The 26,026-nt window shown below is 43.7% G+C and overlaps 1 protein-coding gene across 6 annotated transcripts in view; it reads left to right on the top strand.

Annotated features, from left to right (window-relative positions):
* The window catches only part of TEAD3 (TEA domain transcription factor 3), an 86,592-nt gene that overhangs the window by 55,965 nt on the left and 4,601 nt on the right, over positions 1-26,026 (top strand). The window contains exons 3-14 of one of the 6 annotated variants that reach the window (XM_082228233.1): positions 10,361-10,425; positions 14,320-14,382; positions 14,512-14,574; positions 16,036-16,065; positions 17,596-17,607; positions 18,164-18,301; positions 19,096-19,139; positions 20,225-20,286; positions 21,816-21,949; positions 22,446-22,619; positions 24,051-24,191; positions 24,589-24,741. In XM_082228233.1, coding sequence (XP_082084359.1) covers positions 10,361-10,425; positions 14,320-14,382; positions 14,512-14,574; positions 16,036-16,065; positions 17,596-17,607; positions 18,164-18,301; positions 19,096-19,139; positions 20,225-20,286; positions 21,816-21,949; positions 22,446-22,619; positions 24,051-24,191; positions 24,589-24,741 — 1,079 coding nt within the window. The remainder of the gene's footprint in view (positions 1-10,360; positions 10,426-14,319; positions 14,383-14,511; positions 14,575-16,035; positions 16,066-17,595; positions 17,608-18,163; positions 18,302-19,095; positions 19,140-20,224; positions 20,287-21,815; positions 21,950-22,445; positions 22,620-24,050; positions 24,192-24,588; positions 24,742-26,026) is intronic. The other 5 variants (XM_082228236.1, XM_082228234.1, XM_082228235.1 and 2 more) reach the window with 5 other exon arrangements.

The raw sequence follows: 26,026 nt of genomic DNA, 5'->3' as shown, positions 1-26,026 counted from the left end.
CCAGCATGATTTTGACCACTGCGGGAGGCAGTGGAGGACAGGAGTGCCTGGCGCGCTCAGGTCCATAGGGTCACGAAGAGTCGGACACAACTAAACAACAACAACAAATTGCACTTTAGTTCCTGTTCATATGTGAGGGCTTATTCGCACAAAATATCACCACCCCTTCCCCTTCTCCCTGGTCTCAGAACTTCCTTGGGCATACAGTTATGTGGATGAATGTAGTTCATGTACTAGTGATAATGGACATGGGAAAAGTGTCCCCTCAATTCTTGGGAATTGCTGCCGGCCGCCTCAGAGAACACCCAGTTCATGGGTTAATATTTTCCTATGTGAGCACAAACCTAAGGAAAGTTGATTGCGTGAAGTAAAAAAAAGTGCTGTGTGAACAGGGTCTGAGAGGTGAAGTTCTATTGAAGAAGGAGCAGGAGTAGGTACTCCTCCTTCGAGTGGTGCATATTATCCACTCTGGAACTGTATTCACATGAACAAGTCCACTCATTTCCAGTGTCTGTGCACACATGCATACCATAAGTGCATACTGTGATAGGAATTGTGAGATTTTGTTTACAACAATACTTTCTGCCTTAAATAACAGTAGAGGTTTTTTATCCCCCCCCCACGAATGATTTCTTATTGATTCTGTTAGTTTTGCTAGTTCAAGGAATTCACATAGCTTTAAATGCCATTCTTCTTTTGTCGCTATTACATTACTCTTCCAATATTTTGCTACAAGAATCTTGGTGGCTGTAATGACATAAAGAAAATTAAAAATTAAATTTAAAAAGAATGGGATGTTTTTAAAAATGATGAAGTATGTTTCCGAAGATTACTCTTGGTTGAGCATAGACTAAATTCCACAGAGGTAAGAGAATGGGTTCCTGCAGGACAAGAATGGACACAGAAATTTTAAGATATGAGAAATTAGGAACCGCATAGTGGTAGAAGGAAGTCATTAAACAAATCAGGGAATAAAACCAGAGAATAGGCACAGATAAGAGAGTAATAGTAGTGAGGAGAAATCGACAAGGTGAAGATAAAAGGACTGCTTACTGGAATTATATGTTTAAAATAATGTCGATGATGGTTTGTATTTCCTAAAAAAACCTGTATGTCGTTGATAAGATGTTTTGTTAAACTTTCTTCCTATTCCCCCCCCCATCTTTTTCCTCTCTTCTACTTTTTCTTGTTTTCCTTTTTCTTTTCTATTTTCTTTTTGTGTGATTTTTTTCTTTCATGGCAGAACAACGTATCTGATTATGTGCAATTTTTAATGTGTAAATAAAGATTATATATAAAAAAGTAGAGTTTGCATCTGGAATATCCTTCTGCAATGCCGCTTAGCAAAATCCTTTCTGTGAGGAATCGGTGTTGTTGATACACAAAGAGTGTGCAGTCCATACAGAAGTAGGGTAGCCATTCAGCATAATCACGAAGGGTGTTCTGTGAAGGCAGCCTGGCCTTTCCAAGCGTTTTGGCTAACAGTTCTTAGAAATTATTTCTGCAAAAGGCTCCAGCTGCTTGTTAAGAATATGCCATGTTTCGTACCAAAAAGCCTAGCAGCAGACTGCTAAAACATCATTGCTTGTGGTGCTCTTAGACTAACAGAATGGTGCTCTTCAGCTGTGGGTATATATATTTTTTGGTCCAGATTGAACTTGGTGGTGAGACATTCCATCCATAGCTTTCCAGCCTTGGGTAGGTGGGTGGATGAGATGGGAGGGGGCAGGGGCGCAAGGGCTTCTGGAAGGTCAAAGAGAGCTTCATTTCAGAGCAGGTGCTGGAAGCAGGATGCCTCAGGAATCCCAGAACACTGACGAGGCGAGCCGAACGCCTACGATAAATGGGTCGTGCTTGGCTGAGAGCGAGCCGGTTACTGACACAGGGGCTGATCTCCCAGCTGCTGTGAAGAGCGGCTGAAGGGAAGGAGGGAGAGCTGTGACCTGTGGTAACCTATAGCGCTTGAACGGTGGCCAGTGTGCAAGAGCCAGAGAGGGAGAGAGAGAGAGAGAGAGAGCAGAAGGGTCTGGTCCGTGTATGGCAAGGGGCATTTCTTTCTCCTCCGCTGGGTTAGGAAGGGAGCTGAGCCAGGCACAGGGGAGGCTGCGCACTTGCCCCAGACAGCAGGTGTAACTTGAGTTGCGCTCCGCTTGGGCTGGTATGCTGCCTGCTGCTGATTGGCTGGAAGGTTGCCCCACTAGGTTATTTTTAACAGAGCTGTCCAACTGGTTCACGTGGTGGTGTCAGGGAAGAGGAATTTGGAGAATGTAGTAATTTGGAGGAGGACGTGCCCTCGGAGGGAATGGCACAGCCTCTGGTGAATCACGGGACCGGGACAGCTGAGCAGGGGCAGGTCTGCAGTGCCTGCCGGTACCAGAGGGAGACAATTAGCCATGGCAGGTGCCCTGGAGTGGGAAGAACGCACGCACGGAGCTTCTCAGTTGACTCTTTATCTTCACGGCACAGATAGGAACACAAAATGACACTGGGAGAGAAGAGTTGCAAAAGCGGTTTCTTTGCATATGCATGCTACTGCCAGTGCTCATTTTCTTTTTATCCGGCTTATATACATTCTCTGATTTAAAGAAGGTTTTACAGTCTTCTAGTGTGCTCACTTTGCAACAACTCTGTGAGGTGGCTTCCTCTTGTGCTTTAGGGCCAAGCTTATATGGTACGCAGGAGATGCACCGAGGGCAGCTGCTGCTTTTGTGAACAACAAGCAGCCACCAGGAGATGACAGTTCGATAGGAAGAGGGGTGGAGGGGAACTTTGTGTAAGCCTTTATTCTCCATTCATTTCCCCCCACTTCTGCTCATGGAGAAAAATAGTACAGGTACCTGGACCATAAAGTCCGTCCGTCCGTCCGTCCGTCCCCCCTTCTACTATTCCTAATCGCAGGCTCTTAAGGCTTTTGTTCATTTTTAAAGAAGTCAGATGGCTGCACACATCTCTCATGTAACATCTAGTTTGCTTCTTAACACGTGGAGGGATTGTGGCCTGACTTCTCCAAGCATATATAATTAATATTTTGCGTAAGCAGGACTTTTCCATATTTAAATTCTGCTGCCTCTCTACTTGGCTGCAATGCTTTACAACAGTGAAGAATGTGTTATGGAGAAGTAGGCATGTAATTGTTTGTGCCTCGTGTCAGTGAGGAAAGCTGCTTGTGTATGCACGGTTCTTATCTGCTTGCAAGAGAATGAGAAAATTGCACAGTGGTTGCTGCTGGCATCCTAGACATAGGTTCATTATTTGGGTAGTTTATACCTTATATTGACAATTACCAAAGACGTCTTCATTGTGTTTAGATTTAGTTCACAGTCAGTTACTTGTCTTGTCATTAGAAGACAGTTTTGAGTGTAAAATAAACAGGTGTGCTCTTAGAGACAGGCATGCCTTGGTAGTTCTACTCATCCGCCCATATGTGTTGACATGGACTAGAAATGTTTAGCTTTAGACAGAAAGACACAAAACCATTAGACTGGTTCAGACGAACAATCTCTCTAAGCCTTATGAAGTTTGTTTCAGTTCCCATATCCAGCAAGATGGCAGCAAGGAATAGGGGGCCATGCTGAGTAGCCCATGCCCTGATCTCATGGGCTCCTCTCCACACCACCATTCATGCCTGTGTGTGTAGCACAGCACAAACATCCACAGGGAGGGATCCTTCACAGGTATAATTGATATGTGCAAAGTCCTGTGGGATCTGGAGCACTGAATAACCAGGAAACTTTACGGTAATAAGATGAGCTGAAAATTCTTTCAACAAGTTAACGAAAATGACACTGCCATATACTGGACGGATGGGGCATTGAGAACAGGAGGAAGACTGCTAATGCTTGTTGGCTTTATCTCCCATCAGTTCATCTACATACTAAAATGACGAGCACTCCAGCAAATCATCAGTTGGTTGCTGTGAAGGTGCTGGGTGAAGTTATTTCTGTTGACTTTCCTTCCTATCCAAACACCTTATTTCCAGTTTTCTTGTAAACAGCACTCGCAATTCTGTTCTACATCCAGGATGTTGGCATTCCTTTGTTAAGGGACTCATCCAGAGTCAGTAGTTTCCTTGGAGACATTTCTCTATCCTGGTGCCCTTGCTATTCCCAGTGGAGCCCAGACCTAAAAAGCAGCAAACACTGGCACTGATTTGTGTTCTTGACATCAATTGTAAAAATAATTTTATACCAATCACCTGGGTATATGCTTTGCTTTTCAGGATCCCAATTTAAGGATTTCCTTATGCTCCTCAAAGCACACACACATTGGTCCTGCCTGCTGTGTAAAAACCAATCTGTTTGTTTCCATCCCATCATTGTACCTCCCTAGCACCCACCCCCTGCTGCATAGCAGAACTAGAGTCTTAACACCCATTGTTTACTCCTAAACTGTTCTTGTCAGACTAGTTAACTTTCAGGTGTATTTACCTACGGCTCCGTCTTTGTACTGAGTGTGTGATGAAGTGTTGTTACTAGTAGTAACTGATCTTGCAATTCCTGTAAGTTACCTTGTTTACCTCTGTATTATTTGCCCAAGTACCTGAGTGAATTCAACATTTTGGTTTCTTTTATTGACCTTTTGCTCTACTGTGCTTCAATATCTTAAAACTTCATTTATGGTTTAGAAGTTCGGGAATAGGCTGATGTGTTTTTCCAGTAGCTTGACTGTGTCATGCTCAGTGTTTGACATTAGCCAGGCGCCAGGCACATATTGCATCTGCCTTTTGGCCACTTGCGACCATGTGAAGATGCCTGGGTGCCAGAATGGTGCCTGACATCTCCACTGTCTGGAGGTGACTGCCTCCTTGGATCTTGACTGTTTTCACACACTCATGCCCATCCCGTACAATTCTATCCGTTATATTTTACCTGCACAATCAGAATGAATTTCAGAAACCAAAATGCTTTTTCTGTGCAGCCTGAGCAATTATAGCTAATTGTTGTAGTTTGTTTTCACTTACCCCACCTCACAGCAGTGCTCATAGTTGTGAAGAATATTCTTACGTTATGAATGGTCCATGTCACAGATAAGAAAAAGAGGTCAGAATATGCCAACATAAATATGGACTCTCCCTGGATCAAGTGACTTTTCTTCTTTTAAGTTCTCAAAGTGCTTAACCTAGCTCAAAGTTGTCCTCTGAACTGGCCAGATGTTTGACTGAGAATCAATCACAATCAGTCCGTCATTTGAAAAAACAAGCCTTTAGAATAATCTGGCCCCCAAATGGCAACAAGACATTCCGTTTTGGCGACTGTAACTTTGGTTTAAGGAACCAGTTGGCACCTAGCTTATATATCTGAGTTTCTAACACTGGTTGTGCCTGCCCGGCCGATGCCTAATTGGGAACAGCATCAAAAATACTTTTTGTTTCTTGAGTTGGAGAGACCTGTGTTGCCTCTCTGTTCAGGGTACATGCCGAAAGATAAAAAGAGGCTGAAATCTCTAGCTCTGTTGTAAATCTCAGTTTAGCTGCTGCTGTTCTGATGAGAAAGATAATGGTGGGAGTTTGGGGCCTTGTTATCAAAGTGGCAAACATAGCATGGTTGTGGCTAGGGATCTCTTCCACGTTACTTGTAATTGCATTGCTCCCTTTCCCCCCACACTAAGCCAAAGTTGGGGAAAGAATTAGTGGCCTCAGCAGCATGTATAGAGTGAAGCGAGTTGATATTTCATTCATAGTAAAGTTAGTGTCTCTTCTTTCCATTTTATCTTCCAGCAGCATAGTAACCAATCAGATGTCACACCTATGAAGGTGCAATAAACAATGAACCCAGTCAATATTATAATCCGTCCAGCCAGTGAAATGATCAATTAATGTACTATGGTCATGATCCTGTACTTGCTTACCTGGAAGCAAGCTCCATTGGACTCTGTGTGAAACTTAATTCCAAGTAGACATGCCTAGGGTTGCACTATTAAAAGAGGAGAATTAAAATGCTGAGCGACATTAAGTTAAGACAAGATATCCAACTAGTGCTGTGAAACCATGAGTCAGTCCATTAATTCATTTCTCAACCAGTATAGCAATCAGTTAGTTGAAAAGTCAGTTGTTCATAAAATAAACATCAGAAAGTTGTCAGTTCAGGGTTAAGTGCTTCTAAAACCATTAAAACACTGATCTAGAAAGACTTCAGTTTACACACCTGCCTAGTTCCCCATCTCACAGTCTGTGTTGGCGTGGTCTCCTTCCTTATGGTCTTCTGTTTTGGAATGGCTCAGATCCCATGTGTGTTTATTAACACACATGAGTATGCATGTGGTTGCATGCAGTGGCACTGCTGCTACAAGCAGTTGCAAAGTATTAAATAAGTCCAGAGTAAGTTGACAACAGACCTGGATGAGTTTTGCACAGAAAACCTGCCTCCTTCTTACCCCTCTCAAAGAGGAAAGGGGAATGAGATGCAGCAAATAACAAGCAATTCATCTAAGCTGTTGAAGAATCACAGCAAGCCCAGATTCTGTATCCTTGCACACAATTCTTGAACTGTGGCTTTCTGGCCATGTTATTTTGCTTTTCTAAGTATCACATCAAAAATAAGATTTGTTTGGGCATGTAAGAGAGACTGTCTGGTAACACTATAAAGGTAGCTTCTTTTTTTAAAAAAAGAAAACAGAAGTGGACCTTTTGGTAGTACTCTGAATTGACTTTTAAGATGTTAAATTCTAAAAGCAAGGGGCAAAATGTCCAAGGCAAAATATTGAATTGCAAAAGTTTGTAGAGTGTTAACAGGCAAAATTATTTTCTCCCAAGCAGTGGGCATGCAGTTTGCATCCATGGAAACAATGATTAAGTCAGCACAGGACCTGGACATCCTGAGTCAATTAAAAAACTTCCCCTCTGAAAAGAAGCGTTCCTTTGATCCATTGTGATGTCAGATCCCACGTGGGGGAGAGTCAGTCAAAAACAATGAATTTTTCTAGTTAAGGATCAGTTAATGAATTATGCATACAAAATATAGGGAGGCAAGTAGGAGGAAAAAGAGATTTGCTGAACTCTGCTTAGCCAAAATTGCCTGCATCTCCCAGTTTATTTGTACAGTCATACCTCGGGTTGAAGATGCTTCAGGTTGAGCGCTTTCGGGTTGCGCTCTGGGTTTCGCCATTCGAGCATGCGCAGATGGTCAAAATGATGTCACGTGCATGTGCGGAAGCGGCGAATCATGAGACGCGCGGGCGCGGGTTGTGTTTACTTCAGGATGTGAATGGGGCTCTGGAACGAATCCTGTTCGTATCCAGAGGTACCACTGTATAGCTCTTTCTCAGAATGGCAGGTGGGTCATGGGTGGCCAACCTTCCGCAAGCATCAAGGCATTTGAAGCACACCTGGACCAAGGGTAGGAGGGCTTGCAGGCATGGCTATGCCACGGAATCAGCCCCTTAGCTTGCCTGCTGCTCCCATGCTGTGCTGCTGCTGCCTGCAATAGCCCAGACTGGAAGCAAAACTTCATTGTGGGTTTAAGAACTAGTTAGCTATGGCAGCCCACAATCTATTGTTCTGGAATTGACATTGGTCACCTTTGGGTGCAGTTATTTCCATGTTTAACGGGCAGTCTAATCTGGAAACCCATCACATTTTTGAACCAATAAATAGTTGACAGACAATGTCAAATAATATTTTTGCTAGTCTAAAAGGCTGAAGAATTGCTGAGTTGCACAGCATCATTTGTATCTTCATCACACCAGAAACACCACTTTCTATGTCTATAAAACTGGGCCCTCTGTTTTATCCTAGCATGCGAGTGGAGAATGAGACTATCAATGCCATGAGTGGTACACTAGGCTTTCATGGGGATTGTTTTAGTTTTGTGCCTCATTTTCCACAACTGTGAATCAGGTGTGTGTGCGCAAACGTGCACAAGTGAGAGACAGTGCTGGAATTTAAATGAAATATTTGTGAATTGCTTATAATGCCACATTAGTGTAGTGCCTAGGGGGGAAATGAGGGGAAGGGTCCCTACAAATACAGCTGTTTGCCCTTCTGGAGTCAGAGGCCTTTCTTGCAGGGCACCCACAGCCTTGTCTTAATTTCATGTAAGTGGGATGGAGTGAAAGCCAAAATGGAGATGGACGGATGAGCGGAGAAAGCCTTCTGCAATCCGTCCCCTTCCCAACAGCAGTGAGCGCAGGTGTGACCACACCCACTTTTGGTTTGGGCTCGGTCCCTGACTGGCTTCAATCCCCCACCTCTGAAGGAATGCAGCCCTCAACAGGGCTAGGTGAAGGTTCCCGATTCCTGGTCTGTCTATTCCTTTTTAAAAATATATCCAGCTTTTGACTGCACCTGGATATATATTTTTAATATATGTGGCCATGTGATAATTTTAGCTTATAAATTTTATTGTTTAATGTCTTAATTTGTATATTAAGGTACTTTTATGGCTCTGTTTAGAGTAGGTAATGTCTTGATAACATAAACGTTTTGCGATTTTTGTATCAATCTAGTATATTTTCTTTTAATTGTTGAATGATTCTGTGTACATTGTGGCAGCCTTTGGCTATGTGCTATAAAACTGACTGACTGACTGGATCTCCAAGTGGCTTACAAAATTCGAAACATACCACATGGAAGGCTTAAACATAAAAGAAACATCGCAGAACATCAGTCTATTGCTCTAGAAAAAGAGGTGCCGGAACTCACCATGAACACCTCCCTCGTTCTCTTAGAATGGCAATGGCGCCCACCTGAGAGGTGCCAGAACTGAGTTCTGGCGAGATCCAGCTGGGGAAGAAAAAAGCCCCGCAGAACAGAAATCATGGTGCAAAGGCCTCCTGGAATAAAACCATTTTAACCTGAAATTCGTCAGGGACTGTGCCTGCCTGATTTCTAGTGGGGAGGGTGTTCCATAGAATTGGACCCACTACACCGAAGGCGTGACTCCTCAACTGAGTCGAGCGGCACCATGCTGATTTGGTTGTAAAGTGTACGCCGGCACTTGAGTGGTTTACGAACCTATTTGGGTCCCCCAGTAAGAGAGACCAAGGCCTCTGGGGCCTGCTTTTTCGTTTGTTTGTTTTAAAGGCGTGCCAGGAACTACAGGTATCAAGGGATGTGCATTGAGCCAGCTGGCTTTTATAAGGGCATTGTTACTCCGGTATAGGGTATCATCCTCCTCTGTCCCTCTCACGTGGTGCTGCTTGACCCTGTAGAGCACCTGGCCTTGTCTGTCCAAGACTGGGATTGTGTGTTGGGGTGGGGAGGGAAAGGAGTGGGTGAGGGGCTGTTGTGTGTCTTTATTTCAAAGAGTGAAGCCTCTTCTCAGAGCGGACATCCAGTGGCTGTCATGAAAGGAATACAGGGCATTGGTATCGCCAGGGCAGCCACAGTTGCTCCAGCTTTCTTTTTTTAAGAAAAAATAAATATATTATTATTTAGAGATCTTCTAAGTTAGCTGCAAGGGCATTTCAGGAAGCCTCAGCCACCACCATCTGGTCCATTAAAATAAATCTGGCGTGCTTCCCCGCCCCATTCCCCCCCCCCTCAACCCCACCATGTTCAGAGGGGAGGGGATGAGGGAAAAAGAGAGCTCCCAGCTGCTCTGACGTTTGAATTTAGATTGGCCACAGCTGGCCTGTAAAATGTGGAGCAAAAGCTCTTCTGCTTCAAATTAGGAGGAGGAGGAGGTGGCGGTTGGGAAGTTCTCTCTTAAAAGGCCAGCACCACTTAAAATACCCCATGGGTTTGGGTGTCCTGTGTAGTGCCACAAAATGAAACCCAAAACTCTGGGAGGGTGTGTGTGTGTGTGTGCATGCTCCATATCATAGCCAATTCCTTGATAGGTCACAATATTTTGATTTATTTTCCATTGGGATTGTGGCCAAAGGACCCTTGTAAGGTTCTGGAGTGAAGCACACGTGTGAGAACTTGGGATTGAGAAAGAAGCGTGCCCGGTTCTCAGCACAGCCCTCAGCAGTGGCCTCTTGGGCCTCTCCCAGCATAGTGGGAGGAAATTCTGTAGCTGACACAATGGGAGCGGTGCCTTCCCTGCTAGGTTTCTGGGTGTCCCGTGTTTGTGCCCTGCTTTCTGTGCTCACGCCATTAAATTTCATGTTCCTTTGCCATCCACGTGGTGTGCTGTTGTAGGTGCCTTGTTCAGTGTATAAACAGCCAAGGCTGGGGGCGCTGCCTTTCTGGCTAACCTCCTTCATTTGGACAACTGTTGTGTTAGTGCCACCTTCTGGTAAAATGTCATTGAGCTAGGCCTCGTGCTCCGGTTATTTTGTGGTTTCTCAGAGTTAAGAGTTCCAGAAGGTGGTTCTGACTTCTCCGAGGGGACGGCCTTTATTCAGCAGGTAGTCGGAGAAGGAAGGCAAAGCTCCAGCTCTCTTGTCATGTCATTTATATATTCATTTATCCCCTTAGGTCGCAATGAATTGATAGCAAGGTACATCAAGTTACGGACGGGGAAAACAAGGACAAGGAAACAGGTAAAAATGTACCTAGCACTTGCCCTTTCCTTAAAAAAAAAAAAGTAACCTTGCAATAGGATGACTGAAGGAGAAATGGGCCTCGTGAAATCACCCACATGTGCGTGTGTGTCTCCGTGTGTGTGTGTGTGTGTGTGTGTGCCTGCTCCATTGCCATAATTCAGTGTACCACTCAGAAGTGTGATGAGGCATCAGAGCTAGTAGTGAATATGTTGGAGAGGTCTGGGACATCAAAGTTCTTTTTCTGGCTCTGTTGGTTACGGTTGAGATCCCTGTTTCACTTTCTTTTTTTTCCTAACATAGGTGATAGTTGCCTTAAAAGTTAGAGAATTGACCTTGGCTTCAATATTTTGGGATCTTTGGTAGGAAGTTACTGAATAAAGCCAAGGGGTGTGTAATGGCAACTGTAACTCGCAGGTGCCTTGATGCATCACAAGCTCTCTCCCCCCCCCTTTGCAAGCACTCATAATTGGTGAAGGCTTTTAAAAAATGCTCCTTCCAGAATTAGTTGGAGTTATAGGAGCTCTGTAACTTCATATTCTCCCACCACAGCAAACTTCCTGGCCCTTTTATTTCCCTTCCAAATTCCCTTAGAAGAGTAAATAATAATTTTGTCTCCACCACTTGACTGGGAAGAATCCTGAATCTACCATAGGTAGAGCTTGATAGGAGATGCTGCACAGCATTGGGAGTGGTGAAGGGGAAGATTTTTCTTTCAAAATAAAAGTTGACCCCTAGCAACAATTATGCGTCCATAATTGTAGCTTCTATCTTTTCAGTTGGCTGTGGGTGCTTTTTGAACCTTCAGGGCAGAAGTGAAAACCACTCGACCTAAGGGCTGTATTGCCCACCCAGGCAGTCAGCAATTTGGTGACAGATCTATTTACTTGGTTCTTCTTATCCTGCTGTATTCATGTTCGGGTTGTCCTCCATCAAGTTAACTCCACCACCACCACCATTACTGGTCTTGATGCTGTGTTAGGGATGGGGCAGAGAGAGTAGGAGAGGGAGAGAGAAGGAATGAGGTGGCAGCAACAATTTTGGTCACAGCCACTGCTGGCATACAGTTCTTGAAAGGTTGGTCAAGAGCAAATGCAACCCTGAAACACCCTGTATTCCCCATCCTCCATTTGCGCATGATCGCAATTTGACCTGAACCCCCCAAAGAGAGGTAGATCACTGCCAGTTTTTTTATTCTGTGAGTAGATCGCAGTCTCTTGGGAGTTGGACGTCCCTGGTCTAAAGTATTTCTTCTTTAACCACAGGACAAAACTTGGCTATAGAATGTGGTTAAGAATGGTAGACCTTAAACATGACCCCAGGTTTGGACAACACTTTTAAGACCTCAAAAGTCTGGAGAGGAGCAAAGTGAATGCCAAGAGCGGGCATGTTTGCACATTCGCACTAAGCTGTAGTTTGGGTTAGTGTGATGTGCAAACGTAGCTAAAGACTTTGCTTGGAACATGAAAGAATCCTCATGAAGGCACTCCTTTTTTTTTGAAGCAATGGCAGATGTACCTCTTTTTTGTAATAGTCAACACATTCCTGCTCTGCAATCCATTAAATGGTTGCAGAATTTGTAATCTCAGAATTCATGGAGCAGTTGACGGTGTGTCAGACCCAAAGGCTTATCCGTAACATCTTTCCAAAAGCCATGGGAAACACACTCTCATGTAACTCTAGGACTGCCTCCTAGTGGGACGTACCCTGTATGCTGGCTTGTTCTTAAATACTCAGATGAACAATTGGCACAGAACCAAAGGCATGGCCAAAGAGTTATTCCTTGTATCTTGGCCTCCCCACAAACATGTAAGAGAAGCTCAGGGTGCTTAGACTTCAGTGGTGGGCAAGCGTAGAATTCCTTCTGGAACTCCTAGTTCTCATTAGCTACTTGTAGTGTATTATGTTATCAAACTTGGAAAGGATCCAAAGACTTGGAAAGGACCCCGAGAGTCATCTAGTCCAACCCCATGCAATGCAGGAATCTCAACATGCAGTCCCCCATCCAGTTTGATACCATACCAGATCTTGCTTAGCTTAGCCAATATGCTAGCAGTTTGATTGCTGCACCACTTTGTATGGTATGTTAATGAAAGTCATTGTTGGGAGGGCTGAAACCTTATAAAATCCATCAATTAAGATATCACCAGCTCCCCTTTATTTGTTTCTGGATTGTTTCCTTCATTAGGGCAAAGTTGGAAATATCAGGTCCATGTCTGTGCTGATTTTACCAGGCAGTAGTTATGATTGGATGGAAGCAGATCTTATGGAATTAAACTTAGAGGAGCTATGCAGTATATGTATCTATTATACAGTCATTCTTGCCTCTGCTTCAAGGTTTGCAGTCCTAACACTTTCTGGTGAATCTAGGGAAGCCTTTGCCAACTCAATGCCCTCCAGATGTTTTGGACTAAAACTCCTGGCAGCCCTAGCCAGTAGCCCAAAATATCTGGATGACACAAGGTTTGTGAAGGCTGCCCCTAGCTCAGACTTGCTAGTAGCACACTCTAAGAAATGTTTTTGCAAATGAGAGTTGTCCTTTTCAATGGCAAAGCATGGATAGCCTCCATTGTAAAAGAAAGTAGACTTAACCTGTCTTTTTTCTATTGTTTGGCTCACTGCATTTGACTAGTAATGCTAAATCATTGGAGCAGTTCTCTGATATAAAACTAAATCCATCCAAAGGCAATTAAAGTAGACAACAGCCTACACAGCAAGGAAACACCAGTCTCCATTGGTTGTCTCTAACATAGACAAATAGTTGGTGTAGTCTTGGGTCTTCTCATATAGTCTTCAGGTTTGTCAAATCTCCTTTCTGTGGATCATATGCAAGATTCTGATTTATATTTTGGTAACAAAGAGCTTTGTCTTGTGATTCCTTTAAATATTATTTCTGAAGTCAGGTTTAAACCCAAAAGAAATTGGGTTTCTACCCGAAATGTTTATACAGCTCTCAGAGCCATGGTCACATGTCCAATAGACAATTTCTGCTCTCAAAGCCTTGGATGTATAAAAACACTGCCATATATTATCACTTAGTGGTCAGAGGTAAAAAGTGTCTGTGTAAGGCGGTGGCATGTTGTTCTAGAGGGATCACAATAGGTAGACTTATGGTTCTGTTTGCTTAATTTAGTGGCAATACTGAGGTTAATTTCAAGCTTGTTTGAGTCCCTTGATGTTTAACGTCTTCTAAGGCAGGAGAAGATAAGATTAATCTTCTGTGAAAAGCTGTTGGTGATTATAATTCCACTCTAACACTTACTTACTTCTGTCTTGCTCTCTGAATGAAGAGCTGAAAAATATTTAAGAACCAGGGGACTGTGCACTTAGGTTTTTGAGACCCAGATTGGAAACTGTTTTCAATGCTTGATTGCGTATCAATTCAATTAGGAGAACTGAAGAAGTGCATCTGGATTTACATGGCTATGGAGAGGAGTCATGTGGGTACAGATCTGGATCAGCAAAACATTATGTTGGGAATGGCTCATAGACTGAAGCATGAGTGGTTCCTAAAATCATGACATAAAAGTAGTACATAGAATTCTCATGAGAGTAAGCTACACTTATACTATTAAATGCTATTTGCAAAGAGTAAAATCCCCAAATATAGCACACTATGCTCAAGTCCATGGCATTCAGTGGGTCTGTAGCAATTTCCTCCAATTGATAGGTTAGCCATATCATTACAGTCTGTATTACCCGCCATTCATCCTGAGTACAGATCCTTCTCCTCTGGAACCTCACATGGCTTCAGAGGCTTGTTTGACTGTGTGTTGTGTGTGTGTGTGTGTGTCCAACCTAGGTGCTTGAAGCACTCTTGTCACGCAAAACAATTTGGGATCATGTCTTCATTCTGTTTGTGTTTTCCTTTTTGAATGACTTGGCGGGGCGTAGGTGTCCAGCCACATACAGGTTCTAGCTCGGAAGAAGGTGCGAGAGTACCAGGTTGGCATTAAGGTACGTTGGAGACCCTGCCCATGCGTCCGTGGTGTGTGAGCATGGGCAGCCCCCTCTCCTTCCTCTCCTTTCCTCTGGTTGACGGCTCTGCTGTTTTTCCCCCCTCTCCTTCTGCTTTTCTCTCTGCAGGTCTCTAGCCACTTGCAGGTTCTAGCCAGACGGAAATCTCGTGAGATTCAGTCGAAGCTGAAGGTACGCGCTTCCCCGGCTTTCCCACCTTTTGAGCCATGGCCATGCTGGCAACTAACATGCTGCGCTCTGTGGTTGCCACTCTTTCCCCCCTGCTTGTTGTGTCTTTGCTCCCCTCCCTTTGTTCCTGGGACCTGATAATTTTCAGAATGCCGCTGAGGTGTGAGAGAGAATCAGAAGGAAAAAGCGATAGAGCACTTCTGCATGGCAGGATCTGGCAAGGACAAGCCACCTCTAAACAGTCCAGTAAAGCTGTCCCTTGTCAGCTTGGAGAGTGCATTTCCAGTCACAACTGGAGCCTTCAGGTGGTGACATAGCAAGGAGAACTTCTAGAGTTCTCCACAGTCCACCTATCATCTTTGGTATATCCATGTAAGTGCTCCACTGTTGTTACAGGAACTGGAACCTTGCCTAAATCAGGGAAGCTGAGTAGGATCCATGGCAGTCGTGGTATTAAACAGCCACTTCTGCTGAGCAACAACTGAGTGGAAGGGTCCCTCCCAGTAGAGGCATAGAACAGAACACCCTTCTCCTTCTGTTTCCATTCAACAGAAGAAGCCATTTCCTTCTGCTGTGCTACTTCACTGTCTACCACTCTGTAGCATTAAGATTTTCTAGGTAGCATTGGAGCTCTGGAGCAGGTTTTTGTTTTTTTAAAAAAATGTTTTTCAAATAAGTGTTACTGATGTTCAATGATGCATCAAGCAGGGCTGACCATTAAAGTAGCAGACCCAAGGCTGCAATGAAACAAAACCAAAACACACTCCCCCACCCCACCCCAAAGCAGAAGAGCCAGACTTTTGGAAAGCATTCCGTGCTGGATGAGGATGGGGAAGTATACAGGGGGGGGGGAACCCCAAAGTTTTGTAGGTACAAATTCTGATGGATTTATGCAGCTGAGGCTCATATAGCAGGCATAGGAATTTGTGCAATCAGTGCCTCTGTCATACTTCTAGTCTATATGGCCAACAGTCTTTAATACCTGGGGAGGATATTTGGCTAAGTTGGCCAGTGCAATGGTACAAGGCAATTAGGATGGAGATGCACAGAACCAGAGATGAGTGTCTTCCATCATAGGCCTGCTCTTGCTGATTCAGGATGCTTGGACCAAGAACATGGGACCAGGAGCCAAGGAAGTTGAGCAGGGATAAAACTGGAGAGCTTTTCCTGTGATTGCCTTTCTTTCTGTGGTTGGCTTTTCTTTTCTTCTTTCTTCTGTAACTTGAGATTGGCTAACCTTTCCTATTACCCTTTCCTCTGTGTGTTCTGTGTATTGTGATTTGGGTTTTTGAGGGGGGAGGGGGGTCTTAATGAATGGTTAGTGGTTGAAGGGTATTTTGAACTGATTCTGGTTCTCTGTCTATTCTTGTGGTTTGGCCTATGCATCGGAAAGTACCTAGAAATTCCAATCTTTTCAGCTGTTCAAATTTATTTAGTCCAAAATACTCTCCCTTCCTTTTCTAGAGTCCACAAAGCAGGAGCTGCCATTACCAGGTTGGGAAAACTCATAAATAGTGTGCCGTCCCTCCCACCATGCCCTCATTCCTCTACCCCAAACTAAGAAAATAATTGGCTGGTTTATAAGAAGATTAAATTGTGTGCATAAAGTGGCCCACACCCAAAATTCAGTTAATAATAAAAACTCTCACAGTTGAAGAACAGCATGGAATGAAGGAAAATATCTTTTTAAAAGGATCTGTCCTTGTAGTCAGTAGCACACATTATATGATGACCAGATGTAACTGTAGAACACTTTTACATATACGTTAATTCTAGTCAATAGCACGTCTTCCACAAAAGACAGACAATACATTGCCTGAGAGTTAGGGCTAGCATGCTAGTCAACTGATGCTTGTTAAATTATGGCAAGATTTTGTCAAATATTCAAAAAATGCCCATGGCAGTGTTGTTGAGTTTTTAAAAATTATTATATCGTTATGGTCTCATTTGTTAAGTAGGGGAGGAGCAAATGTATCTTGCCTCCTAAGCTTACAGCTGACAGGGACAAACCTAGAAGCACATCAAAGCTTTTAATTTAAGGCATATCTGAACAGAAATGCAAACAGTCATCAGTGGTATTGCCTAGTAAGTAAAGTATCTGACTAGGGCGAGGGAGTGCTCAGAAAATAGGTTTCCCAACTCTGTCCTTGCAGTACTGTCATTGCAAACCTATTTGAGAGGACCTTTTAAGTGCATGCCCATAAGTTCTGCCCTGTATCGCTGAACCACTCTACCTCCAACCAGTGTGGTTTCGTGTTCTGCAATGGCAGAAGACTGGGCAAAGCAGTGGTATGCAGGTCCAGTTTACCCCCTTGAGTCTTTAAAGAGAGAGCCAAAGGTAAACAGAGAAAACTGCAGAACATCTATTGGCCCATTTATCTACATCCCGGCTTAGGACTCTGCAAATTACGGTAGCCCCTCACAAATACCAAAGAATGATTTAACTACCTAGGTACTTTTTACTCCCCTTGCACTACTCTAAGAGTTATGTGCACGCAACTCAAGAAGCCTAAGCTTGTCCACATACAGCAACACACTGTTTATTTTGTATAGCTCTGCAGGCAGGCGAGTGCAGTGACCAGATCTAGTGCATTGTTTGCGCTAGTAACTCTGCAATCTATAAAATAATGTTGCTTTCAGTGCCCAGACTGGCATCAGATTTGGAGAACCACAGAACAGGACGGTCTGTTCTCACTTCCTGCACATCTTCCTTGATTTGTAAAATTGAAGAAGTTACCTATTGAGATAAGCCTCATACCATCCGCTCCTTTCTTCCTCATTCCCGTTGTGCCACGTGCCCCAGATCATCAAGTGGATTCAGTAAAACAGGCTGCATTAGAAAGCAGCCCGGGACAGATGTAGTTTGTTTACAAAATGAAGTCTGACATCCTGTGATGCTTTGAAGTTCCATTATTGATACCTGTTATGGATTATGCAGACTCCTCCCCCCCTCCCCGCAGTGCCCATTATGACAGCAGAGACACTAACCATATTTCTTTTCTTTCCTCCCTCCTCTTCACACAGGCTATGAACTTGGTAAGTGCACTTCAGTCTTGTTTCTGCCCCATTAAGTGTTCTCTACTTCGTGATTGTCTTTATCCTTATGCTGAGTGTTTAATTTTGTTGTATGCTGTGTGCTGCCTTGGTATCTATACTGGTGAAGGAGGGACCATACGGCTTTTAAATAAATAAATCCCCATGAATAGTATTAGAGAGTGCAGATGAGGTGCAGGGGGTGCTGGAAGTGCAAAATTAATAGCTGAGATGAGAATCTTTTGGATACTTTGGACACAAAACTAGCTAAAAGCCAGCACCTTAAATGGATGTTTGTGTTCTCCTCCTTTGATCTACAGACATGTTGCACTGCTCTAAAGGATTTATTATCTATGACTAGTAAGATCCCTGGAAAAATGAGCTTTGGGGGGAGGGGAAGTGGCATAAAACAGTTTGCTTGAATGGCTCACTGCTAGTATATTTTGATAAGTCTGTGTAAAGTGGCTCACTGTCCCCCATTAATTTGTCTTTAGTGGGCCGTCAAGGCCAGTGTTAGTAACTCTCCCTTCTGCTTCTCCTCTTCTGTCCTGTTTTGAAGGATCAGGTCTCAAAGGACAAGGCTCTGCAGAGTATGGCTTCCATGTCGTCGGCACAGATCGTATCCGCCAGTGTCCTGCAGAACAAGCTCAGCCCCCCTCCTCCACTCCCTCAGGCTGTCTTCTCTGCTGCTCCCAGGGTAAGGGATGTCCCAACACTTTTCCTGCCTGGTTAGGAAGGTCAGGCCCAGAAGGACGGCATGGAGTCAATTCTTCTGCAAGACAGTGGCTTCTCTTATAGGGCTAGGTGACTAACGCGGAGATGGTTCCAGAGAGGATATTTATTTATTTACTTACTTATCTGTAGTTGTGTTCCTGACCCAATAGGCTTAGTTTAAATCAGACATCATAAGCGTAATTTGCGTATTCCACACCCAACATCCATGTCTCCCTAATTTTCATTTTTGCCCAGTTTACTTTAAAAAAAAAAAGAAAAATAAAACCTAACTCATGCTCTTCCTCCCAACACCTTTCACTGTCACATATGGGAATGGTTCTCCAGTTGTTGTTAAAACTCCTTTGAGACTCAGCTAGCATGACCAACGGTCAAAGAAGATGGGAGTTGTAATCCAATAACATCTGGAAAAACCATAGGTTCTCCATCCCTGCCCTAATTCTTCTTATCTGCACGTGCCATCAGCACCACCACCAAAGAGTAGCATATCTGACCCACCCTCTCCCCTTAGTGGCTCACAAGAGAGTGGAGGACATGTACTGACTTGGTGTGAAACTCCTAGCTGTAGTCTTGACTCTCCTCAGCTGTGTTGTGGTATTTCCACACTATTCTAAAAAACTGACTAGCCGTTGCCATTCTGTAACAAGAAACAACTTAACCCTTTAACAACTTTGATGAACCTGAACAACTGTAGCTGTGAAGTCAGATGGTAGGAATATGCATGACAATGTTTTCTGTGTTCATTTTTTGTTTCCTCAGTTTTGGAGTGGGCCTATCCCAGGACAGTCTGGACCTTCTCAGGAGTAAGTGAAAAGCAATTGTTACGTTTGGTGGAGAATTAAAAGGCTTAGCAGTTAGAGGACAGTACTTGCATAGCATTTCTGAATTGTTCCACAGAAATAGATGCCACATTGTGCAATCTCTCTCTCTCTCTCTCTCTCTCTCTCTCTCTCACACACACACACACACACACACACACACAACTTGATCGCTTATGCCTCCATTTCTAAACTGCTATGTTCATATTCTTCCAAAGGGTCGACTCAGGTATGCATAATTGCATGTGGGGATTGCTCCAATTCAAGTCTCATGTAGGGAAATCATTTATTTGAAAGCTCCCCCATATAGGGCCACACTGGGGGAAAAATCAGAGAGAAAGTTAAGATCAAGACTTCTTTATCTGATGTGGTGGATTTTTGACATTACACACAATATTCATCGGGGTGGGGGGCATGTCGGTGTTTCAAATAAACAATTCCTCGACTGCATATTGTCAGGGTTTGAAGGATTATCCCAGCTGGTATCTTGAGATTCGAGGGATTGAACCTGGTACCTTCTGCATGGGAAACATGTACACAAATGGCCCTTCCTTTATTTCGCTAAGTCAGCATCTCCAGTGGGGATGCTTCACTGTTCATGTAGCCATAATAAAATGCACTAGAAACTGCAGTCCCATAAACCCTCTTAAAGTAATTACTTGGGGTATCCAGAACCTCCTAAATATATTTGTTATTCTTCATAGGAAACCTCATAGCAGTTTACAAAATCTAGTTGTGTATAAATTTTATGAAATAATTATAAATAAAATATTTTTATTTTAAAATAAAAATGAATAATATAGTGGAATGTTTGTTGGTCAGGTTCCTAAAGGTTGGTTACATTAGGCCTGCAGATAGACTGCTCTTTTTTCTGAAATAGTGGGGAAGGCAAATGAGGGGGAGCCCTGTAATGGCTGGTGGCTGTATGTATATGAGAGGCCACCATAGAGTTACCTTGATGATTTCTGCAAGACATCTGCCCTTGGAGTAACTTAGGGTGTGCGCAGTTAACAGGAACATTAACAATTTGACATACTGACTAACATACTTAACACTATTTTGTTTTTCAGCATTAAACCTTTTGCACAACCAGCCTACCCCATCCAGCCACCCATGCCTCCATCACTAGCCAGTAAGTGATTTTGTTTCTCCAACTAACTGATGCTCTGCCTCATAACATTTTCTTGGCTCCCCTGTCACCACCAGCGCCCAGTCCTGTTTATTCATACAGACGGTTCTAGCTGTTTCCTCAGGACCTCACTGAGAGCTTGAACTTTTTTCTTGGCCCAGCCATGATGGTGAATCTCTTTGATTTCATTCATTGAAACTGAATGCCTTATTGTCTATTCCAAAGGGTTGATTCTTTCCATCCTGCCATTAGCGGTGATGGTACCTGTAGGTTCTCCCCACCCTCACAGAGCTTTCGGGGTGCAATTTAGATTGGGGGAAAACAGTGCAGTGGAGAGGGCTAACCATTTCTCTGTTGCTGGCCTAATTCAGCCCCCTTCTATGCCACTTGCTAAGCTTTTCAAAAAGAAAATAGGATGATCTACTCATGGGTTTTCCATCATCTCGCCTGCTTTGAGTGAGAGGGATTCTACCTTCACATTTGCCTAGGATGTTTCTGTATGATGGAGATGAAAGCAGACTTATCATGGACCACCTTGTCTTCCCAACCATGGTCACATTTTGCTTGCAAGGAAATATGGCAAAAGCACTGAAATAAAATATAAATAAATGACTCTTTTTACACCTTAGCTGCTTCCAGATTTTAAAATTTGACTCAGTAAATGATGTTTTGCATTTAATTATTTGAGCAAAGCTTTTTATATTTTAACTAGCCTCTATGCTGCCCTTTGATCCCTTCATATTACCCACAGAATGTCATCTGTGAGATGGATTGTGTAGATGGAAGACAGTTTTTGTAGCAGGAAATGATGCAGTCAATCAGGAAGCCCATCTGTCCTGTCCAATGATCTTCTTGATGTTCTAAAGTAGAGCTTTCTAACCTCTGTGTCGCGACACGTTACTGTGTCCACTGCAGTGTGTAGGTGTGTTGCGCGAATGCCCCCCACGCTCCTCCTGGGGCTGGAGAGGGGTTGGTTTAACTTCCGGTTTGCTAGTAAAACCGAATTACTGTGTCATGAAATGATGCATGTCTAAAAACTGTGTCACCAACATGAAAAGTTTGGAAAGCTCTCCTCTAAAGACACCTCCATGGTAGTAGAAGGGTAGCTTCCTGGATTGCTGTAGTACTTGGGAGTTTTAAATTGTATTTTATCTAGGGAGTACAGTCTGCTTCATTCCTCATTGCCTCATCTGGAGTTTAAGAGATTACACCTTTTTTGTTTACAAACAGTCTTGCTTAACGTTCAGGGGAAATTAATCCATTTCAGTTCTCCCATCTTCTAAATGCAAGGGCATCCCAGAGCTATTACAAATATGAAATGCTTAAAAATGAAATTTGAATCATTACAATTTCAGAGAGTCCTGTTGCATTAGAACTGCCATCTGGGCAATAAGGAAGGAAATAGTCCTTGGCTTCTTGGAAGGATGGGCAACTAGGCTAGATGGGGGAGCATTAAAGGGTTGTCCTCATCTCTGCAGCTGAAACCTCCCCCTGCAGTGCTCAAGAATGTGGCAACACTTTCTTTTTTCCAGGCTACGAGCCCCTGGCTCCTCTCCCACCTGCTGCCTCGGCTGTGCCAGTCTGGCAGGACCGCACCATCGCCTCCACCAAACTGCGGCTCCTTGAGTATTCAGCGTTTATGGAAGTGCAGCGTGACCCTGAAACGGTAACTCTTAGGAGGGAAGTGTTTGGCACTGCAGGAGCTGGTGGCAATGGTGTTTTTCAGCTTACAGTGCATTGGGTCTCTGCAGAAAACTGCCCTCTTTTCTAACCTGCATAAAGCCTGACATTCACTTACGAGCCCCATGTAATAAATGCTGCCAGAGACTCAAGCTCTGGTCTCCCTGTGCTGTTTTGTGTAATATAGACACATATCACATTGGCTGTATTTTTACAGCCCTTTTGCCTAGGCTGGAGTCGCCAATGGCATGCAGCTTCCATCAACTCTGGTTATTACCCATGCTGGCCTGAGCTGTTGGAAGTTGGAGCTCAACATCTGGAGATGTTGGCTGCTCCTGGTCTGGATGGTGGCAGCTGGCATTAAGGCAACTGAGTTTTGAATTTTGCGGCGTCAGCAGGAGTATCTGATTCCCTTTGTCATGGCTGAATCTTTGTAGTGAAGCACGCTACATTTTTTGCCATTTGTGTTTCCCACCCTACAGTATAGCAAGCACCTCTTTGTGCACATTGGACAGACGAACCCCTCGTACAGCGACCCGCTGCTGGAGGCAGTGGACATCCGCCAGATCTATGACAAGTTCCCTGAGAAGAAAGGTGGCCTGAAGGAGCTCTATGAGAGGGGGCCCCAGAACTCCTTTTTCCTGGTCAAGTTCTGGGTAAGAATCTTGCAGCCCAAAGCCGAACAATGCCTCTGAAAAAGCCATTATTGGGTACTTCTTCATCGGACAAGGCGGCTAAGGAAATTAGACCAGAGGACCATGGTTGCATTATTCTCCTATATGAATGTGGATGTTGTTTGGATGATGGGAGGGGGGATGCTTTCTGGCCTCAGATTCTCCACATCAGTGGGCAGCCACGTGTTTCACGTAGTTTTGCCTGGCTTTATATGCTAAGCAGGCTTGACCCAGGCATCTTGGTAGAAGAGCCTAAGGGATATTAAAAATGAAATGAAATTCTGAAGGGGTCTGGGGAAAAGGGTTCATCCTTTAGAAAAAGAGCTGCATTCGATAGCATGTTTTGAGGTCTAAGCAATGCCATGGTATTTTTCTCTCACAAATGTTCATAGAATCATAGACTCTATAAGAGTTGGAAGGGACCCCCGAGGGGCATCAAGTCCAACCCCCTGCAATGCAGGAATCTCAGCTAAAGCATCCATGACAGGTGGCCTTCCAACCTCTGCTTAAAAACCTCCAAGGAAGAAGAGACCACCACCTCTCGTGGGAGTCTGTTCAACTGCCGAACAGCTCCTACTGTCATAAAGTTTTTTCGAATGTTTAGTCGGAATGTCCTTTCTTGTAACTTGAAGCCATTGGTTTGAGTCCTGTCCTCCAGAGCAGGAGAAAAGAAGCATGTTCCCTCTTCCATTTGACAGCCCTTAAGATATTTGAAGATGGCTCTCATATCTCCTCCCAGTCTCCTCTTTTCCAGGCTAAACATACCCAGCTTCTCATAAGGCTTAGTTTCCAGATCCTTTATCATCTTGGTTGCCCTCCTCTGAACACATTCCGGCTCCCGTAGCACACACTGCAAGACCAGCTGGTGTTTTACATTGGCTTTGCTCTACCATCTGAATTTTTTAATGCCACTCTGCAGCATTCAGCCTGGTTTGAGCCTCCTTTGGAACTGTGACTTAATATTGCCTAAATGCTGTCACTCTCCCCTGCCATCAAATCTTAAAAGCTGTTGTCGTCCCACACTGAGCATTTTCAGTTCGTCTTCTCAGCCCTTAGCTAAAAATACATGAGCCGATGTGGTCCAGGCTTGGAATGCTTGTGAGGCTTCATTTCAAATTCCATCTCAGCTGTGGACTTCGGGCGAGTCACCTCCATTCTCCATCTACAAAATGGGCATAAAAGCAAAGAGTGGCAGTGAGGCTGAATGAGATAAGGGTTAGAAAGCAGCTTGCTATTTTTAAATACTTATGTCAATAATTAGCAGTATCACCATGAATACACTTCTCTGTTGGCATCTTCGCTCCCCTCAGTGAATGCATCTCGGAACTCTTGGGTCAGAGACCTCTGCGCCCCAAGCAGAAAGCCACAATCCGTACTTGATTTATAACACCACCTTCCTTCCCTTTGCTCTAGGCGGATCTGAACAGCACCATTCAGGATGGTCCTGGTGCTTTTTATGGCGTAAGCAGTCAGTATAGCAGTGCAGAAAACATGACCATCACAGTCTCCACTAAAGTGTGCTCCTTCGGAAAGCAAGTAGTCGAGAAGGTGGAGGTGAGTCCTGCGCTTCCTTTGGGTCTGGTACCAGCAGGAAGGGAGTGTTGCAGAGTGGGTGAAGAGCATAGCAGTTAATGTGGGACTGGAAGTTAAGTTCTTGGGAAGAACGTACAGCCCAAGGGGAAAGTGCTTTGAGACTCTTTAAGTGCTAACAGTACATGTATAATAAGTAGCAATGTATGTGTTATCAGAATGTCAGTATAGTCCTCTCTTCCTTTCCCCCTGCTGCTTAATTATGGATAATTAGGGTGTGCCACCTCCCCAGTTCTCCTACACCAAGCTTGAACGCCATTCGATACACAATAATAAATAAATAAACAAATCTCTCTCATATTATTGCACCTTCAGCGGCTTCTTTGTTAGGGTCTATACCTTATCAATGCTTTTTCTGCAGACGGAATTTGCCCGGATGGAGAACGGACGGTGTGTGTACCGAATCCATCGGTCCCCCATGTGCGAATATATGATCAACTTTATCCATAAACTGAAACACCTCCCAGAAAAATACATGATGAACAGCGTCCTGGAGAATTTCACCATCCTGCAGGTAAATAACATTTTCCTTCTATCCTGAATCCTTTCCAGCTGGTGCAAGGAGTAACTTCTGTCTGGATGTTCATAGTAGGCTTTTCATGGCTGAAGACACCAACTGGATAGTTTCAGATTTGGTCATACTTGGAGTAAAAACCCATTGAAATAAATTGTACAAGTTAGGTCATTGGTTTCAATGAGTTTACCTATAATATGACTAAATCTGGGCCTGTAGCAGCAAAAGCAGACCCCTTCATCTGCCCCACTTGTAATAAAACCTCTCTCTCCCCTACAGCCTACAAGCAGGTGCTGTATCTCTCCAATGGTTTGACTTTAGACACACTCTTCCATTGTCCCCCAAGACAGATGGATGCCAATAACCAGGATCCAACCAAAATAACAATTGCATTCCTTTCTTCCTGTTGTTTTTTATTCTGCCTTTCAATGTCATGCTCATCATCTGCTTCTTTCAAGAAGGCAATGGTTTGTCATGAAGACATTTCTTATGAGGAAAATATTTTGTTCAGCACGTGAGATTCTTTGGCAAGGACAAACTCATGTAGTCTGTTCCTCATTTAAAGGCTGTCCTGCCATCCATTATATGTGTTGGCTCAGTTGAGTAACTTGCTGCAGTCCTTAATCCCTACTTCAAAATATTTTCATTTGATCAGATGGGCATTTGTCTCATCCTTGCAAGTAGAGAGGAGGTTAATTTTACCAGTTTCTTAGATTCATTCTCAGGTACAGAAGAACGTTATCTTCACCTCTTTGCAGGCAATCCGTTAAAAGTTACCACTTAAATCTTAAATCACCCCATCTTTAGAATTGTGGCTTTGATTTTTGAGATTTTGTAATTCATCAAATAAGTCCTACTGAAATCAAGTGAATAGATGGTAAAAGTAAAGAAGATTGAAATAATATTTTGTACTTGGGTGCAGATAACTACATCTGTATTATGCTTGTTGATTGTGATGTGTATGGTTAAATTGCAACAGGGAAAGGATAAATCTTCTGCTTCCATATTTTAAAAGAGATGGTGGCTATTGAAATAAGCGTGTTCTTTGCAGCTGTTGCAATTTCCACCTTCCTCTCAAATCTCATTTTCATTTTGTGTCTTGACTCTTTAGATAGTGATGTGCAAGCCACTCTGGGACTCCCTTTTCTGCTGAAGAGTGGGAGACATTAATTTTCTAAAGAAGTAAAGTACTCAGCTTCTGTACCTGAGTACAAAATACAGTATGAGAGCTCGTACTTTAGGAACCTAGCTCAAAAAACTATGCCATTTCTCTGGTCTCAATGTC

Source organism: Podarcis vaucheri, assembly GCF_965113315.1.
Source record: "Podarcis vaucheri genome assembly, chromosome: 6".
Taxonomy (NCBI): domain Eukaryota; kingdom Metazoa; phylum Chordata; class Lepidosauria; order Squamata; family Lacertidae; genus Podarcis; species Podarcis vaucheri.
The sequence above is the reverse complement of the archived record's forward strand: the minus strand, read 5'-3'. Positions and strand labels throughout refer to the sequence as shown.